This window comes from Anopheles stephensi, unplaced genomic scaffold, assembly GCF_013141755.1.
Source record: "Anopheles stephensi strain Indian unplaced genomic scaffold, UCI_ANSTEP_V1.0 ucontig448, whole genome shotgun sequence".
In the NCBI taxonomy this organism is placed as follows: domain Eukaryota; kingdom Metazoa; phylum Arthropoda; class Insecta; order Diptera; family Culicidae; genus Anopheles; species Anopheles stephensi.
Window position 1 is genome coordinate 1 of NW_023405400.1, and position 19623 is coordinate 19623.

General features: G+C 45.7%; 1 protein-coding gene and 2 long non-coding RNA genes across 4 annotated transcripts; 2 read left to right on the forward strand and 1 right to left on the reverse strand.

The window, feature by feature from the left end:
- The first annotated feature begins 7792 nt into the window (after nt 1-7792).
- Nucleotides 7793-14968, forward strand: LOC118517066. The gene is made up of 3 exons (XM_036062922.1): nt 7793-7946; nt 14549-14804; nt 14959-14968. The coding sequence occupies exons 1-3, from the start codon at nt 7793-7795 to the stop codon at nt 14966-14968; spliced, it is 420 nt and encodes a 139-aa protein (XP_035918815.1).
- A 778-nt stretch (nt 14969-15746) lies between these two features.
- Nucleotides 15747-17086, forward strand: LOC118517063. Of its 2 annotated transcripts, XR_004908250.1 has the most exons (3): nt 15747-15871; nt 15945-16118; nt 16229-17086. It is a non-coding gene; the product is annotated as an uncharacterized LOC118517063 (long non-coding RNA). The 2 variants fall into 2 exon arrangements; XR_004908249.1 differs by having other exon boundaries at nt 15764-16118.
- Nucleotides 17087-18521: 1435 nt separating this feature from the next.
- LOC118517064 lies at nt 18522-18855 on the reverse strand. The gene is made up of 2 exons (XR_004908251.1): nt 18779-18855; nt 18522-18718 (listed from the first exon to the last, which is right to left on the reverse strand). It is a non-coding gene; the product is annotated as an uncharacterized LOC118517064 (long non-coding RNA).
- Between the last annotated feature and the right edge of the window lie 768 nt (nt 18856-19623).

Here is a 19623-nt window from a genome sequence, read left to right on the forward strand (position 1 = left end):
GGGGAAGCGGCAAAAGGCCCAGCCTTCAGCTGCACCTCAGCAGCGGCAGCGGCCGCAACCAGGAACCAAGAGCCAACGCCCCGCCCAGGCGAACCGGCGGACGAAAAGAAGACGACCAGACGCCATTCTGGTGGTCCCAGCACCGGGGGTCTCCTTCGCAGAGATGTACCGACCCATCCGGACGAGCCCGGCCCTGGAGGATGTCCAGCATTGCATCCGTATCGGCAAGCGGACACCGAAGGGGAACCTTCGGATGGAGCTGGCACGGGACATGGACTCGGCGGCGCTGTGCAGCCGCATTCAGTCCACGCTAGGAGAGCTGGGATCCGCCAGGGTCCTGACGGAGATGGCGGAGGTTGTTCTAAAGAACGTCGACAATCTCACGGAGGAGGAGACGATCAGGGAGGCGTTGAAGGCGGCACTCGCCAAGGAGCCAGCGGTGGCCTCGCTTCGCATCTGGGAGCGGGCAGATGCCACAAAGCGGGCCCGCGTGCGGCTACCGCGAGTGGAAGCGGAAGCCCTGCTCCAAAAAGACCGCATTATTATCGACTACTCCTCGTGTCGGCTGGAGGAGGCCCCCAGGCTGGAGGCGGCATAGCGCCGTTGCTTCCGGTGTCTGGAAAGGGGCCACATGGCAGCGGACTGCGTCGGGCCCGATCGCAGTAACTGCTGCATCAGATGCGGAGTTCCTGGCCATCGGGCGGCCAGCTGCAGCAGTGCGGTTAGCTGCATTCGGTGTGGAGGACCACATCGAATTGCAGCGCACGGCTGCAGGGGAGCTAACCTTCCCCCCCGCCGCTAAGCATGTCTGTGGGGAGCCACCTTCAGGTCCTGCAGGTTAACACCAACAGGAGTCGGAGTGCGCAGGACCTGGCTCTCCACACAATGCGGACGGAGCGGGTGGACGTTATGGTGGTGTGCGAGCTGAATTCGGTTCCGGACGGGAACGCAAACTGGGTGGTGGACCGCGACAGGCTGGTGGCCATTGTCGCGAGCGGATACTCCCACCCGGTTCAGCGGATCTGGAGCTCGAGTTTTCCCGGCATCGTGGCGGCGGACGTGGCAGGCGTCACGATCATAGCGTGTTACGCGTCGCCAAGCATCGGGGTCCCCCAGTTTGTCGAGATGCTGCAACGCATTGAGGTGCTCGCCTCAGGACGCCCCCGAGTGTTGCTTGCCGGCGATTTCAACGCCTGGCATAGCGCCTGGGGCAGCAGCAGGACCAACACGAAGGGCGAGGAACTGCAACAGCTGGCGGAGGGTCTCGGGCTCGATGTCCTGAACCTGGGGAGGGAAGCCACCTTCCTCGGGAACGGCGTCGCTCGCCCGAGCATTGTGGACGTCGCCTTCGCCAGTACTTCCATCAGCAGGCAGGACCTCGTCGGGGACCCCGACAGGCAATGGAGGATGCTGGGAACGTACTCATTCAGCGACCACCGGTACATCCGCTTCGAGGTGGGGGAAAGGCCGGCGGCAACGAGCCGCAACTCTACGGGAGCAGAAGCAGCACCAGCAGTGAGAGCAGCGGGCAGACGCTGGCGGGCAAAGGAGTTTAGCCGGGAGCTGTTCGACATCGCGTTGCGGGCAGCCAACTTCGTGGAGGAGGCCACGGACCCTGAGGGCCTGACCCGAACCCTGAGCCGGGCGTGCAGCGAGATCATGGCGGAGGTTTCCCCGTCAGTCGGCCACACAGGACGTCCGGCGTACTGGTGGACACCAGAAATTGGCCGGCTACGGGAGAACTGCCGCCTGGCTTGGGAACGGTACAGCAGGGTACCGACTAGCGACACGGCAGCCCGCAGAACAGCTTCTGCACGGCGCCAGGAGGCCCGCCAGCTGCTGACAGCTGAGATCCGGGCTAGCAAGCGGGACCGGTATAACGAGTTTCTGCAACATCTGGAGGATGATGAGACGGGTAGGTGGCACGGGGAGCTCCTGCGACGGCTCGGAGGGAGCCGCGTCGCACAAGAACGCGATCCGGCCGTTCTGCAGCGCATTGTGGACGCGCTGTGCCCGAACCACCCCCCTGTTGCCTGGCCTCCCATCGAACCGGACGGCGTCAACATCAGGCCAGTGACGGAGCAGGAGTTGCTCGACATCGAAGCTGGCCTGAACCCTCGGAAGGCGCCCGGTCTGGATGGACTGCCAAACGCTGCCCTTTCGGCTGCCATCCGGGCGCATCCGACGACGTTCGTGAGGCTCCTCCAGGAGCAGATGGATGCTGGCCGCTTCCCCCGGCAATGGAGGAAGGCGAAGCTGGTGCTGCTTCCCAAACCGGGAAAACCCCCGGGCGAGCCGTCATCGGTGAGACCGGTGATGTTGCTGGACACGCCCGGCAAGGTGTACGAGCGAGTACTGCTTAACCGCCTGAACGACCACATCGAGATGCCGACGGAGCCGCTCCTCTCCGAATACCAGTTCGGCTTTCGGCGTGGTCGGTCGACACTTCAGGCGGTTGGGCTGGTGATGGAGGCCGCCAGATCTGCGATGAGTTTCGGGCGAACGAATAGACGCGACAAGCGCTGCCTGCTTGTCGTTGCTCTGGACGTCCGTAACGCGTTTAATTCCGCGGACTGGCAGGCCATAGCACTGGCGCTGCAGACCAAAGGAGTGCCCTCAGGACTGCGCAGCATCCTGCAGGAGTACTTCTCCGACCGTGAGCTGACGTATGATACCAGCTCCGGTTTGGTAACACGCCGAGTAACGGCAGGTGTTCCGCAGGGGTCCATTCTGGGCCCCACCCTGTGGAATATCCTGTACGACGGCGAGTTCGGAGTGCAGCTGCCGGAAGGTGCATCCGTCATCGGCTTTGCGGACGACCTGGCAGTACTCGCCAAGGGGTGTACACCGGAGGAGGCGGCAGGTGTAGCGGAGGAAGCTGTGGCAGCGATTTCCGCCTGGATGGAGCAACATCGGTTGCAGCTGGCCCCGGAAAAGACGGAGATCGTCCTCATCTCCAGTCTGCGTCGGGGCCACCCAGCGGTGCCCGTGGTGATCAACGGTGTCGAGGTCCGCTCGAAGCCGGCGATACACTACCTCGGGGTCATGCTTCACGACCACCTCTCGTGGAAGCCACACGTCGAGAAGGCCACCGCAAAGGCACTCCGTGTGGTGAAGCTGGCCACCGGCGTGATGTCCAACCACGCCGGACCGAGGATGGCTAAATGTCGGCTGCTGGCAGCAGTGGCGGACTCGGATGTGCGATACGCGGCACCCATCTGGGCGGAGGCGGTGAAGCTCCAGTGGTGCAGGCGGAAACTGGAGCAGCTGCAGCGACCTTTGGCGAAAGGTGTCGCCAGGACCTTCCGCTCCGTCGGCTACGACACGGTGGTAGTGCTGGCAGGATTGGTCCCGCTACACCTGCAGGTGGACGAGATCGCGCGGTGCTATACCAGGCATCAACGGGCGTTGCAGAGGCGGGTGCTGATAGACAAGGAGGTCATCAAGCGGCTGGAGCACTCGGCGACCATCAGGCAGTGGCAGACATCGTGGGACCAGGATGCCGCTCATCCGACCGCGAGCAGGTTCCTACGATGGGCTCACCGCGTGCTGCCGGATATTGCCGGCTGGGTAGGTAGGAAGCACGGCGAGGTTGATTTCTTCCTCAGCCAGGTACTCTCCGGACATGGCTTCTTCCGGGAGTACCTACATGCTATGGGTTTCACCTCTGCCCCGACCTGCCCCTTCTGCGCCGACAACACCGTAGAGTCGGCAGAGCACGTGGTGTTCCACTGTCCGAGGTTCGCCGACACAAGAGTGCAGTTCTTGACGGACGCGGACGGCGTCGTCATTTCCCCCGATGAGCTGGAGCATTTTCTGCTGTCGAGCCCGGAGGCTTGGCAGCGAACGGCCACGGCAGCACGGCGGATCTGCAGCTTCCTGCAGCAAAGGTGGCTGGAGCAGCAGGTTGCCGAAAACGCGGCCATCGCTGGCGGGATCGTTTCCGCCAATGAGCTGGCGGAACGCGTTCGGCAACAGGTCCGCCGTCAAGCCAGAAACGCTGGCCAACGGCGAAGACGCCGGCAACGGCAGACATCCGCCATCGGGGAAATGGACATGGACCAACAACAGCACCCGTCCAATCAGCAGCAGGAGAGGCAACGCCCAGTTCGGCCCGAACGAGTTCCGCCATCGGCCGAAGTGTTACTTCGCCGTCGGCTAAGGCGGAACCAATGGCAGCGGGAATACCGCGCCCAATTACGCGCCGGTACATTGCCGCCATTGCGTTCGGGCCGAACTCGCCGAAGTAGAGCACCGCCGACGGAGGAGGAGCTAGCCCGACGACGGGCCAACAGGCGTGCGCGAGAACGCCATCGTCGCCATGAGCGACAGGATCGCCATCGCGGCTTAATGTCGGCCGACGTTGAAGCCGCCATCGCGACCACAAACACGTCTACGCGTTCAGTGGGAGCGGTTACGGCCGAAACGATCGGCCAGTCAGAGAGCGTGCGAGAAAACGACCGGGCGAGACCGGCATTTTGCCGTCTCCGCTTTGTGCGGTCGTTCGCTTTCGCACAGTCGGGTGAGAGAGAGCGCGCGTGCGCTCGGTTCGGGTACGTTCGGCATTTTGCGTCCTCCGCTTTGTGCGGATGTTCGTACCCGACCGGCACTGGGAGAGAGAGCGTGCGCGTGCACTGTGAGAGTTAGGTCCGTCTTTTTCGTTTACGTTTTGTGCGGATGTTTGTTCTGTCCCACCGTAAGCGTCGAAGTGTTGACGTGATTATGTGTGTGCATGTGTGTGTGCGTTTATACTATACGTTAGAAATAGGAAAAATGGAGACTCGGCGAACCGCGGGCACGCCCGCTTCGTTAGTGTTAGGCGTTAAATTGTAAGTTCTTCATTTTTAATGTTGTGTTACGAATAGCTAGGCGGGGCGCGTGCCCTTACTAAATGTAGTTAGGGACGCCATTGCAGCCGGTGGCTACGCCTCCGTCGGGAAGGCCGCCGGCAATGGAGCGGTTTATTCGTTGGTATTTTGTTCATGCGTGTTTACTTATCATTTATTGTTTATATTTATGTAACGCGGCGAAACATTTTACATGTAATGAATAAACGAACGCATTTAAAAAAAAAAGAAGTGGAGCTTGCGGCTTAATTTGACTCAACACGGGAAAACTTACCAGGTCCGAACTTATCGAGGTAAGACAGATTAAGAGCTCTTTCTCAAATTTAAGGGTAGTGGTGCATGGCCGTTCTTAGTTCGTGGAATGATTTGTCTGGTTAATTCCGATAACGAACGCGACTCAAACAAGCTAACTAGAACGCTGTCAGCAGTGTGCCTCCGGGCGCACCTGACGTTACGGGGCGGCGGCGCCTTCGCGGGCGGTCGTCGCACTAGTTTGCCCTGCTTAGCGGGACAACTTGTGTTTAGCAAGGTGAGAGTGAGCGATAACAGGTCCGTGATGCCCTTAGATGTTCTGGGCAGCACGCGTGCTACAATGTGGGCAGCAGCGTGTTCCCGCCAATAGGCGCCCCCATTCCGAGAGGAACGGGAAATCACCCAAATGCTCATTTAGTTGGGATTGGGGACTGCAACGGTCCCCATGAACCTGGAATTTCTAGTAAGTGCTTGTCATTAGCTAGCGCTGATTACGTCCCTGCCCTTTGTACACACCGCCCGTCGCTACTACCGATGGATTATTTAGTGAGGTCTCTGGAGGCATACCTTCCGCGGTTCCTTCGTGAGCTGCAGTAGGCACGGCCGAAGTTGACCGAACTTGATGATTTAGAGGAAGTAAAAGTCGTAACAAGGTTTCCGTAGGTGAACCTGCGGAAGGATCATTACCGATCAAACAAGTCCGGGAGTGAGGTTGCCAAACGCATCGTCGGCATTATATGCTGATGCGCACGCTACATCCACAAGATGGTGTAGCACACTTGGTAGAGTTGAGCGAAAGCAACTCTTTCAAAGGGATACACATACCACTGACTCGGTGCAGGTCAGTAAAGACGCACACTTTGCCAGCACCGGGTACCTTATACACTGACTGATTGTCGTGTCACAAAGGGGTGATCGACAGTCGCACTTTGGCGTGCTCGGCTCCGCATCCGTCGGGGCCGTGGGCGCCTGCAGTGTGGTACTAGGGAACCAGAGTTGTGTGTTGGTATGTGTATAATGGACGGATCATTACCTATCAAACAAGTCCGAGAGTGAGGTTGCCAAACGCATCGTCGGCACAATATGCTGACGCGCACGCTACAACCACAAGATGGTGTAGCACACTTGGAAGAGTTGAGCGAAAGCAACTCTTTCAAAGGGATACACATACCACTGACTCGGTGCAGGTCAGTAAAATTTTTCGGTGCGCCTAAGAGTAAATTTTTTTTTCTAAGTTCCAGAAATTCGTCACTGAACATCACGACTTACGAAGACCTGTTCCCCAGGTCCTCCCATATATGGCACCGGAACAAGTATGAAGTAGGAAAATAATGTGTGTATGAAACATATAATGTGCCTAAGGGTACATTTATTTTTTCTAAGTCCCAGAAATTCGTCACTGAACATCACGACTTACGCAGACATGTTCCCCAGGTCCTCCCATATACGGCACCGGAACAAGTATGAAGTATGAAAATTATGTGTGTATGAAGCATATAATGTGCCTAAGGGTACATTTATTTTCTCTTAGTCCCAGAAATTCGTCACTGAACATCACGACTTACGCAGACATGTTCCCCAGGTCCTCCCATATACGGCACCGGAACAAGTATGAAGAATGAAAATTATGTGTGTATGAAACATATAATGTGCCTAAGGGTACATTTATTTTTTCTAAGCCCCAGAAATTCGTCACTGAACATCACGACTTACGCAGACATGTTCCCCAGGTCCTCCCATATACGGCACCGGAACAAGTATGAAGAATGAAAATTATGTGTGTATGAAACATATAATGTGCCTAAGGGTACATTTATTTTTTCTAAGCCCCAAAAATTCGTCACTGAACATCACGACTTACAAAGACATGTTCCCCAGGTCCTCCCATATACGGCACCGGAACTAGTATGAAGTATAAAAATTATGTGTGTATGAAACATATAATGTGCCTAAGGGTACATTTTTTTGCTAAGTCCCAGAAATCGGTCACTGAACATCACGACTTACAAAGACATGTTCCCCAGGTCCTCCCATATACGACACCGGAACAAGTATGAAGAATGAAAATTATGTGTGTATGAAACATATAATGTGCCTGAGAGTACATTGTTTTTGTAAGTCCCAAAAATTCGTCACTGAACATCACGACTTACGAAGACATGTTCCCCAGGTCCTCCCATATACGGCACCGGAACAAGTATGAAGTATGAAAATTTTTGGTCACAGTATGAAATCCCTCTAATGATCATGAAAACAGCATCGGATCACTTATCTGACCATAAAAAGTGAACCAAACCCCTAGTTGGACAAACTTTTTGGTCCTATGAAAAAATCACTTTTCATATATAGTTACGCATAATAAGACACCGTCAAGTCGCCACGCGCGCACTTTCCGACGCGCATGTCAACAGCGAGCTGGCAACCGGACCCGACACGTGGACACGCGCTTCCGCTCCACGACAGCCGCTACCAGTGAACCAGCCAGGTCAGCTTAACGCCAAAGCGGGTCATTTGAAACATATTCCAGCCGATGTTAGTTAGTTACGATTTAGAGATCAGGGAATAAAGTAAGCTTTTTGTAAAAAGTACTCCCACCGTTTCGTTTCTATAACTGGCGCAGCCGTACGGAGTCAGCTGAGTGAAAGACTGTGATAACAGTGGAAAAATAACGGACAAACAAAACCGTTGTTAAAATGTTCCCGCATAAAACAGTTTGTGTAACGCAACCTGAGCATTCGCGACAAGCAGACGTCTTCGTCGTCGTGGAATTGAGGAACCCCCTGCAGACTTCACCTGGAGAACCAGCATCGTCAGCCCGGCTTACGCTACACGACAGCAAAACAAATCGTAAGTATTTTTTTTCTTTTCTTTGCATTTACGAAAAATCGTAAATCGAAAGCGCACTACCAGATAGACGCTTCGATTGGAGACGCGTACTACCAGAAAGACGCGTATTCAGCAGTGAAAGTGTTAAAATTATTTGCGTCCCTAAATATTTAGGTAGGGAAGTGACAAGTGTTGTGAACTTCCAACAATCACGTTCCGCACTACCAGATAGACGGAGGTGATTATGTTAAAGCCACTACCAGATAGAGCTTTAGGTTTCAATCAATAATTAATGCCAAACTTCAAAGACAAGGTGTTTAAGAAGGCACAAGCATTGCTTCAGGAAAAAGGTTTCAATTCTGAAACTAGTTCAGAATCAGAAGAAAGTGCAGTGTCTGGAGAATATTCCCACGTACCCATAGAAAATTTGGATTTGTCTCTTGATAACCTTGATCTCGCAATGAATTCTCAAGCTCAATCTATCCCAACGGAGAATTTGAGTGACCAGTTGGCTAGTATGATACAAGTTATGGAGAATATTAGTGCAAGGTTAACGCAACATGATTTACAATTCCAAAGTATCTGCGAAAACCAGCGAGTAACTACTCACCCAAATGAACCTTTCATTCGGGGAGTGACAATGGCAGGTGATCCGTTCCGTATCCCTGACCCAATTAAAATGTTGCCCACTTTTAATGGCAATAAGAGACAACTGTATAGTTGGCTTGAAACAGCACAAAAAACGCTAGATTTATTCGGAAACCTAGTGGCACCCAATATTTTTGAAATCTACGTGACTGCTGTTATAAACAAAATTGAGGGGCATGCTAAGGATATACTATGCACAAATGGGAACCCCAAAACATTTGATGATGTAAAGAAAATACTAACAGGGACTCTTGGTGATAAACAAGAGCTTTCTACCTATAATTGCCAACTATGGCATAACAAAATGGATAATGGCAATGCGCATAAGCATTACCAGAAAACAAAAGAAATCGTTCACAACATAAAATCATTAGCAAAGCAAAATCCAAAGTATGATCAACACTGGGATGCCATAAATGATTTTATAGACGAATACACCCTAGCAGCATACGTTAGCGGGCTGCAAAAACCATATTTTGGGTACGTACAAGCTGCAGAACCCAAAACAATAGAAAATGCGTATGCATTCATATGCAAGTTTTCCTCAAATGAGTTAAGTAAGAATCTCACTGAAGATAACAAACAATACTCTCGAGCTTCGAGTAGCCTTCGAACTGCAGTGTCTGAAAACAACAAAGGTCTACCCGAAAAAAAAATCTATAATGCAAAAAATGTACAACCCCTGCGACAGGATTACAAACTTCAAAAATCAACTAACACAGATCCGCCTACCGAACCTATGGAAATAGGGTCATCTAAGAGCAGATTAACTTTAAACAAGAAGCAAATTTTTAATGCAGAAATAACACAGCCTTCTGATAATGACGATTCCGAGACTGAGGAGGGATTGGACATAAATTTTTGCTTAACTCTCCCAGAACTCGAAAATACATAAATTACTTACCTTACATTTCATCAAGTAATCAATCAAACAAAAGTTTGAAAATTTTGATTGATTCCGGTGCAAATAAAAATATAATACGACCAGGAATACTATCAAATGTTATAACAATAACTGGCACTAAAATAAACAACATTGCTGGATGCCAATACGTTAATAAGAAAGGAAGTATCAACTTACTTGGCGATAAGCTTCCAAACCAAATATTTTATGAAATGCAGTTTCACGATTTTTTTGACGCACTGATTGGATCAGAATGCATGGCTAAGAACAAAGCCAAAATAAACTTCGAAGACGAAACATTTGAAATCGGAAACATAAAATTGAAATACGAAAAATATTTTCCTACACAAAAATTATATTCGCACCATATAGAAATGGAAACGACAGTTAATGGTGACTGGTTAGTACCAACATTTCAAAAACTTTGTAACGGAGTTGTGATTGAGCCTGGCTTATATAGAGCCGATAATAACAAAACAATCACCTAAATATTAAGCACACAAAACGTTCTACCTATTATTAAAGGAAAATTGAACTTGACACTAAACAATTTCAAAACGGCTTCTCCCATTCCATTGCAAAGAGAAAGTGGAATTACAAAAAAAAATCTTAACGAAATAATACGTACCGACCACCAGGCCGTTCTTTATGAATAAAAAAAAAAAAAATACGTACCGACCATTTATCATTATTAGAAAAAGATAAATTGTTTGAAACAATTATGGCTAATCAAAAAGTTTTATTAAGAGCTGAAGAGAAACTTACAGCAACATCGGTGGTAAAACATAAAATTTTAACCACTGATGATAATCCAGTCTACACAAAGTCATATCGATATCCACACGCTTATAAATATGATGTAGAAGAGCAAATCAAGGAATTACTCGATAACGGAATCATTCAACATTCAATTAACCCTTACTCATCACCAGTTTGGGTTGTTCCAAAAAAACTAGATGCGTCCGGAAAACGTAAGGTACGCGTTGTTATTGACTATCGTAAGATCAATGACAAAACGATAGACGATTAATTCCCCATACCTCAAATAGAGGAAATTCTAGATAACCTTGAAAAATCGGTTTATTTTACCACCCTTGATTTGAAATCAGGATTTCACCAAATCGAAATGGATCCTGATCACCAAAAAAAAACAGCTTTTTCAACGGCTCTAGGACATTTCGAATTCACAAGAATGCCTTTTGGCCTGAAAAACGCTCCGGCAACATTCCAAAGGGTTATGAATAATATTTTAACAAATTTTATCGGATCGATTTGCTATGTGTATTTGGATGATATTATCATAATCGGGAAGAACCTAGAAGATCATCTAGACAATGTTTCAAAAATACTTAAAAGATTAAGTGATTTTAACCTAAAAATTCAATTAGATAAGTGTGAATTTCTTCGCCGAGAAACAGAATTCTTAGGGCATGTCATCACTTCAGACGGCATTAAACCCGATCTAGACAAGATTAGAAAGATTAAAGATTGGAAGCTTCCACGAAGTCAAAAAGAAATAAAACAATTTCTAGGACTCGTTGGTTATTACCGACGATTTATCAAAGACTACTCAAGAATTACAAAACCTCTTACCAAATACTTACAAAAAGATAAAGAAATAAATGTAAGTGACAAAGAATATGAAGAGGCATTCGAAGGATTGAAAAATATTTTAGTCTCGGATCAAATCCTATCTTACCCTGACTTTCAACATCCTTTTATATTAACAACGGATGGAAGCAATTACGCTCTTGGTGCCGTTTTATCACAAGAAATTGATAAAATCGAGAAACCCATTGCTTTTGCTAGCCGTACCCTCAACAAGACCGAGTTGAACTATTCCACAACAGAAAAAGAGGCTTTAGCCATCATGTGGGCAGTAAACATATTCAAACCCTACCTTTATGGTAACAAATTCACTTTAGTTACTGACCATAAACCCCTAGTTTTCATAAAAAATTCAAACAAGAATGCTAAATTGCTTCGATGGCGTTTAGATTTGGAAAATTATGATTACGACGTTGTATATAAAACAGGAAAGACCAACGTAGTGGCTGATGCGCTCAGTAGAAAAGTCGAAATAAACGCTAACGAAATAGAAAATAGCGTTACGATAGATGAAGTATCGCTGGAAAATAATTCCAGTTCTGCTGACACAATACATTCAGCCAGAACATCCGATGATTATTATTTACATTTAACAGAAAGAGCCATCAATACTTACAGAAATCAAATTATTTTCAAAATTACAAATTCAGAATCCGTTGTCAAAGAGCAAATTTTCCCAGGTTACACGAGGACCACTATTTGTTCAACATCGTTTAATACTAGCAAAATTACAAATTTTTTGAAAGAGCTATCAAATGGAAAACAGAATGCTTTGCTAGCCCCTGAATGTTTACTAAATGTAATCCAACATTCATACAGAAAAAGCTTCTGCAATTCGAACTGCCATTTCGTTATTACGCAAAATATGGTTGAAGACGTGACATCAGAGACAAGGCAAGACATTATTATACGAAAAGAGCACGAAAGAGCACATAGAGGTATGACAGAAGTTGAAAGACAACTTAAACGCTCTTACTTTTTCCCAAACATGATTAAAAGAATCAAACAGCTAATTAATTCATGTACAATTTGTACTCAACATAATTACGAGCGAAAACCATATAATATAAAAATTTCCTCACGCCCAGTAGAAAACGGTCCGTTTCATAGAGTCCACATGGATATTTTTGGAATGGATAAACATTATTATCTTTCTTTAATTTGTGCATTCTCAAAGCACCTTCAGCTTATAGAAATCAAATCCAGAAACATGACGGATATTCGCAATGCCCTTTCACAGTATTGCAGAACTTTCAGACCACCCAGAAAAATTATTTGCGACCATGAAGCCGCTTTCACTAGCATTCAATTTCAAGAATTTCTATCTAACTTTGGTACCGTCATCGAATTCGCCTCGTCGTCAGAGTCGAATGGTCAAATAGAAAAAACTCACAGTACTATAATAGAACTTTTTAATACAAACAAACATAAATTTAACGACAGTCCATCGTCAGAGATAGTGCAAATAGTGAACTCTTTATACAATGATACAGTGCATACAGTCACTACTTTCACTCCAAACGAAATCATTTTCAACCCAGGTTATACGACGAATCCTGCAGAAATGACTGAAAATGCGAACAAAATTTTTCAAGAAGTCACAAAAAGGCTTCAAGAAGCAGCTAAAAGAATGGAAAAAAAAACGAAACAAAAGAAAATCCTCCTGTTGTAAATGAAGGAGAGGATGTGTATATTAAGAAAAATACAAGAAAAAACCTAGACCCACGCTTTTCAAAAGCAAAATGTTTGCAAAATCAAGACAAAACTATCAAAATTGCACCGAGAAAAGTAAAACGTAGCAAAAATAAAATTCGACGCATAAGACATTAATTATACATGAAACTAATATTACTTTATCTTTACAGGAACAAAATAAGGATTGGGACCTAACACTGAAGGCATACCAGTACCATAACTATCTTTTTTCTCTTTCAGCATTCTTCCGAAGAAGGCAATAGTCCGGACGATAAGGAGTCTTATTTTTATGAAAAAAAATCAGTTTAATATCGTGAAACATAACCATTACAACGTAAAACAAAAGGTAGAGAAAATGAAATTATTAGGGGTAGAGAAAATGAAATTATTAGGGTTGATTTTCATTTTTATGCTATGTAATACAAATGCACAAGAACTAAAAATAACAAATTTAATAGATCAACCAATTCTCATACTAGAAAAACATCCATGTAAAATGCAAAAAGGTAACATTAACGTAGTTCATGAAATCAACTTAACAGACATCGAAAATACTATAAATCAGTTAACTCAAGTTGTTTACAGACCAACCAATAGTTCCCTATCCATAATCGTGAAACATAAAATCAGTAATTTGCATTCAAGTTTAATTCACATAAAACCAAGGAAACGTTTAACTAGGAGCATAGAAGCTTTAGGGTCGGCTTGGAAATGGATCGGAGGAAGCCCAGATGCTCATGACCTGCAGATTATTAATAGTACAATGAACGAACTCATTGAAAGCAACAACATGCAATTTCTCGTCAACGAACAACTCGGAAACAAAATTAAAGCACTTACAAGCGAGATGAAGCAACTCATAGTACGGAAAAACGATATCGTTCTGAATGAATTTGACATGTTGATGGCATTGATCAATATAGATACGATCAACAATATACTAGACAATATACTAGAAGCGATATCGTTGTCTAAAATGTCAATAACAAGCATCAAACTATTGTCACCTCAAGAAATCGCCATAGTAATACAACTTTTAGCAGATCAAGGAGTTAAGACAGATGTTCCCGACGAAGCCATTACTTACGTTACACCTAAAATCGCAGTTAATCGTGAGAAGCTGTTGTTCATCCTTAAGGTCCCTGAGTTACAAAAGGATGAATCAAAAATAATTGAAATCTTTGCGCTCAATCACAATAATTCCACAATTAAACGATATCCGAGGAACCTTCTGCAATACAAACAGAAACTATACACAACAACAAAACCAGAAGAATACGTGCAAAAATACGCCTATGCTTTGGAATTTAAAGACGAATGCATTTATCCTATGGTAATGGGGAGAGAAAGTAATTGTATAGTTACTCCGCAATACGCAAACACGTCCATGCTAATAGCAGATAATCTCCTGTTGATTGAGAACGCAGACAGACAGCTCATCAAATCCGATTGCGGCCCTAATGATAGGATACTGACAGGAAATTTCTTACTCACGTTTTCAAATTGTACAATACAATTCCAAGATAAGAAATTTACATCAAAGGAAATTCATGTAAAAAATCCTCCAGTATCTGGAACAACGTTCAACATCGCAATCCATCGGAAAGGCGTCCCTAGACAAGAGAACATTGACAAATCGCAAACACATCGAACACATCTACTTGGAACAGTACAAAAACGTTACTTGGAATTGGAGCCTGTTAAGTGGAATTGGAATTTCCACTGCCGTATCTATAACCATGATCATTATTGCCTATGTCTATTTCAGTCACCTCGTCTCTGCTATTTTATCCCAAGTCGGAAAAAGGAAACACCGCATTCGGAATGAGTCCCGTAGCCATCGTAGTGCAGATGATACCGTGGGAAGTTCGAACGCGTGAGGGCACGCTTTTTCACCCCCCGGAGGAGTTACGCATAATAAGACACCGTCAAGTCGCCACGCGCGCACTTTCCGACGCGCATGTCAACAGCGAGCTGGCAACCGGACCCGACACGTGGACACGCGCTTCCGCTCCACGACAGCCGCTACCAGCGAACCAGCCAGATCAGCTTAACGCCAAAGCGGGTCATTTGAAACATATTCCAGCTGATGTTAGTTAGTTACGATTCAGAGATCAGGGAATAAAGTAAGCTTTTTGTAAAAAGTACTCCCACCGTGTTGTTTCTATAACTATATAGGCCAATATAAGCTATGCAAGAAATTGAATGAAAAATATAAATGGCATAATATGAAAGCAGATATCCGGAAGTTCGTGAAGAACTGTAAAGCATGCATTAGTAATAAGACACTTAGCCATACAAAAGAAGAAACCGTTGTGACGACAACGCCTTCTAAACCATTCGACATAATTTCTATAGACACAGTTGGACCATTACCGAAATCAAACGACAATAACCGCTACGCAGTGACTATTCAATGTGACCTGACAAAATACGTAGTACTAATTCCAATTCCCAACAAAGAAGCTAACACCATAGCCAGAGCTCTAGTAGAGAATTTTATACTTACATTTGGAAACTTTATGGAAATGAAATCAGATCAAGGATTGGAATATAACAACGAAATTCTTCATAAAATATCCGAAATTTTAAAGATAAAACAAACCTTTGCCACAGCATATCATCCACAAACAATAGGAGCACTAGAACGTTACCATAGATGCTTGAATGAATATTTAAGAAGCTACACAAATGAGCACCATAACGATTGGGACAAATGGACGAAATTTTACGAATTCGTATACAATACAACCATTCACACAGCAACAAAATTTACACCATATGAACTAGTCTTTGGAAGACAAGCAAATTTACCACAAGATATATACAAATCAAAAGCAGATCCAGTATATAATATAGAACAATACTATTCCCGGCAAACAATTCGGATCAGTTTGTAGGTGAGGGGTATGTAGAAATCGTGCGAAAATGGGTGAAACTCGTGGGGGGCAATCTCGCTTGGGCGAACTAGCTGTTTTGCTCGTTGCAGCGCATGCGCTGTGCTGTCTTTGAATGTGTGCGTGCGTCAAAAGCGAGCAAAACGCCGCTGTGTCAAAAAATGTGTAAACAAACTCAGTTGGAGTTCAGAAAAGTAAACATGCGCAATCCGCTTGGTTATGTGCAAAAATTCGTGAAATAATCTAAATATTCTTTATTTTGAACAGATCTTACTTATTACCGATATGTGCAGTGCCGTGGAATAACAAAAATTGCTTCAAAAAAGCTGTGTGTGTGGCTGATACTCTAGCATCTTTCCATGTGTGTAAACAACGCCAAGAGTATTACTGTTTTGTGATCATCATATTTCATTCGGATTGCACATTACCGGGCAGAAAAAGGTAACGTATTGTTTTCCATACTACTGTGTTCATAGCAACGCCTACTGTTATTTCATTTGCGCTAATATTACACCTTGTTTAACCTATTTTTTTCCTACCTCCACCCATAGCTTCAAGCAACCAATTTTGTACAGCATCCGCACGCTGTATGAAGGTGTAAAACAAATTTTCATCTGTAAGATGCTCTTCAAACCTGTCCAGTGACTCTTCGTTGCTTATATATTGCATCGGGATGGTTTGAGCATTGCGGCGCACGCCTTTCATCGGGTGTATTGTGGCCACTACCGCAGCCGTTTGGGCAGTTCGGACATCCAGTTTTAATAATGAACATTGTGAACAAAAATCGTGCCCAGGACAAGTTCTTTTTGCTTGAATTAACTCTGTGTTCTTATTTACATGAATAGATACGGTGGACGGATGAATGCTGCTTGCTGACGACTACTCTTCGTGAAATGTTGATCCCGGTGATGAAACACACGGTTCCGGTGTCATGCTTGGTGACGGCTGACGGGATCCTTGATGCACGACAGTCGTTTTTGCCGGTCACGCAACGTCATGCGTGCATGAACCAGCAGCTGAAGCAACAGACGATTTCGGCGTCGCACTTGTAGTCGGCTGCGATCCTTGCATTTGTTCGTCAAACGATCCTAACGATCACGGAATGCCATCCACGGATCCAGCAACGGGAATGACCGATGGTACCGGCGTCGCACTTGTGGTCAGCTGCGATCCATGCGAACGCTTTAACGACATTGTCGCTAGTGGAACAACACGCACGGAACTAGCAGGCACAAGAATCATCCCACGTATCGCTTTCGTTGAGGGTTGCGTTCCTCGCTTTTGTTCCATCGATCCTGCCGGACGCGTAGCGATATCCACGGAACCAGCAGTGAGAGCAGTAGAAGATTCCGACGTCGCAGATGATCCTGCCGGTCGCGTAGCGATATCCATGGAACCAGCACCGGGGGAAGAGACGGTTCCGGCGTCGGTCTTGATGACGTTCGCGGTCCAAAAACACGGACGATCGCGCCTGTGGAGCATAATACAGCCCAAGGCAGTTGTTGCAGTGCAAAAAGGCGCCCTTTCTTTGGTGGTTCCGACATTACATTTTGGCTGAAATAATCAGTCGTTTTATTATTTTTTATGTAAGTATGATAATAATTTGATTCATTGTCAAGCACTTAATCTTACTTACTTTTATTTATTTATTTTTCAGGTGAAACTGCTGAGTTGTATTTGAATGCTGCTTTGCGGTTTGAAATCTCGATGTTTATGTTTTCAGCTGTGAATTTCAATAAAGGGTAACAATCACACGCACAATGCCACATTCATGCTAGATGACACGCACACACTGAAAGAAATCGCGACGAAACAGCCAAGGGGCGAAATGGAAGAAATGGGCGAAAAGCTGTCGAAATTTGAAAATCGTCATAAAACGCGTCTAAGTGATGGCTTTTATGACGGATTTTTGCTTCGGGATTTTTCCCCCATTTCGCTCGATTTCAACTTACCCCTGGCCCTCAATCGTGCTAGCCGGGTGCTCATGGAGAAGGGGTAAGAGTTAATGCGTGATTTGGTTAGAAGAGAGGGAGAGGTTGACAAACCCGATCGTCTTCGTTCTATCTTCTCCGCCAATAAATGTTGCGGAAAATTTTATTAGGTTTCAAGTCGTGCGATTTGTTTTGAGCAAGTTGTGCAGGCAATGATTTCGTCAATAAGAAAGGATGCTGCGGATCTTTCGATCGTCATAGGGATCGGCTCAGGAAATGCCTTCAAATACCGTTACTACATTAACCTTCACGACGACCATGTTCCGGACATAAATGGGGACGACACTGGAGCATTTCTTTGCCTGGTTCAGCTGGGCAATATGTACGTGATGCATTGCGCTCGTTCATGTTTTTATTGGTAAGTAAAAGTCATAATTCTATCTTATATAATCGCCTCTTCTGTATTAACATGTAAAGTAACCATTTTATATTTACATCTTGTATTTCTAGCATCTAACACTATCGCACTGAGCGGCCGGGATGGGCCTCCGGCTCGAAGGGAACAATCGACACCAACATGAGATTGACTACACTGTGTGAACCATCCTGTCCAGTGCAACCAGGCAACACAACTTCCTCTTCAGCAACAGCACCATCATCAGCCGTGCTAGAAGCAACTCCAACTTGTTGTCGGGAGACTAAAAGATGCAAAATTGATCTTAAATAAAAGCAAACAAATTTGTGTAGAATGATGATTGATCAAACTTACTGTTAATGGAAGGCACTTTATATACAGTAGGACGGTAGGAAGAACTGAACGGAAAAAGAACACCCAATGCTGATTGCTGGCATGCCGCCGGTAACGTAATGACCAATTTGGAACCCGTGATCGAGCAGAGTCAGTGTTCAAGGCCAAGCACGATCCCGGCATACGATATGCATTCTCCGATACCCATGGCCAGGTTCTCCTACGAGGTACAGCGTGGGCTCACCCGCTAACTGTAAATGCACAATCCGTTGATATCCTCCTCACCGCATAGTTGTCGTGAACGTTTTCCCGCTCCGTCTTCCGTGCCAACACCTCCCAACGTTCACCATGGCGCTGCAGAACTAAAAGGCAAAAAAACTATAACCCAGATATCTGGGATAAAAGCATATAATTATATTTACCTGATTAGATGCACTCATCGACTTTGTAGAGCAAACAGATTTTTGAATCTGAAAAATAAGAAAAGTTCAACCGATACTAGCCATTCCAGGGTCTAGTACGACTGTAGCACTGCTTCTTGTTTTCTTCTTAACTACACCATGATCTGCTACGCGCAAGCGTACCACGCTCCAATTTATATTACGTGTATTTCATTCCTGCTCTGAGCCAGTCTGGTGGTTCAGTCTTCAGGCTGTGGTATACATGCACACGGCATTCTGTTTCTAATCTTACTCTCACTCACCCGTTTCAGCACAATGAAAAAGTTTCACACACACAGATCACAGCTGATAAACAACACACTCGACGCCATCGCCCCCTCCAACCTTACAACAAAAGTACCGTTGTTACACACAAACATAATACCACCACACAACGCGAAGAGTCTACGGACATGTAGAGAAGCAAAGCAAAATCAAGAGAGAAAAGAGCAAATACAAGAATAGAGGAAATCCCTAAAACACATGACGAGACACGACAAAACTAAAAGCCAGGCTACACGATACGAGATGCCAAAAAGATTTCGCTAAAAAGGGGGGTTATGCGAAATCTATACGTCAAAAACATTTCAGCTCCTTGAGCTGTGAAATCCATGCGAAATCTTTTTGACACTTCACCGAGATTATCAAAATTGAAATTGAGAAAAAGAAGAAGAAGGAACAAACCAAAATAAAACAAACCGACAAAGCCGGCAAAGCAACGGTATGGTATTAAAAATCTTTAATTGTACATGTTAATTCGAAAATAACTTTCTTGTTTTATGTTTTGAGAATATATTTGAACATGTAAATAAATACCGCAACGTAAT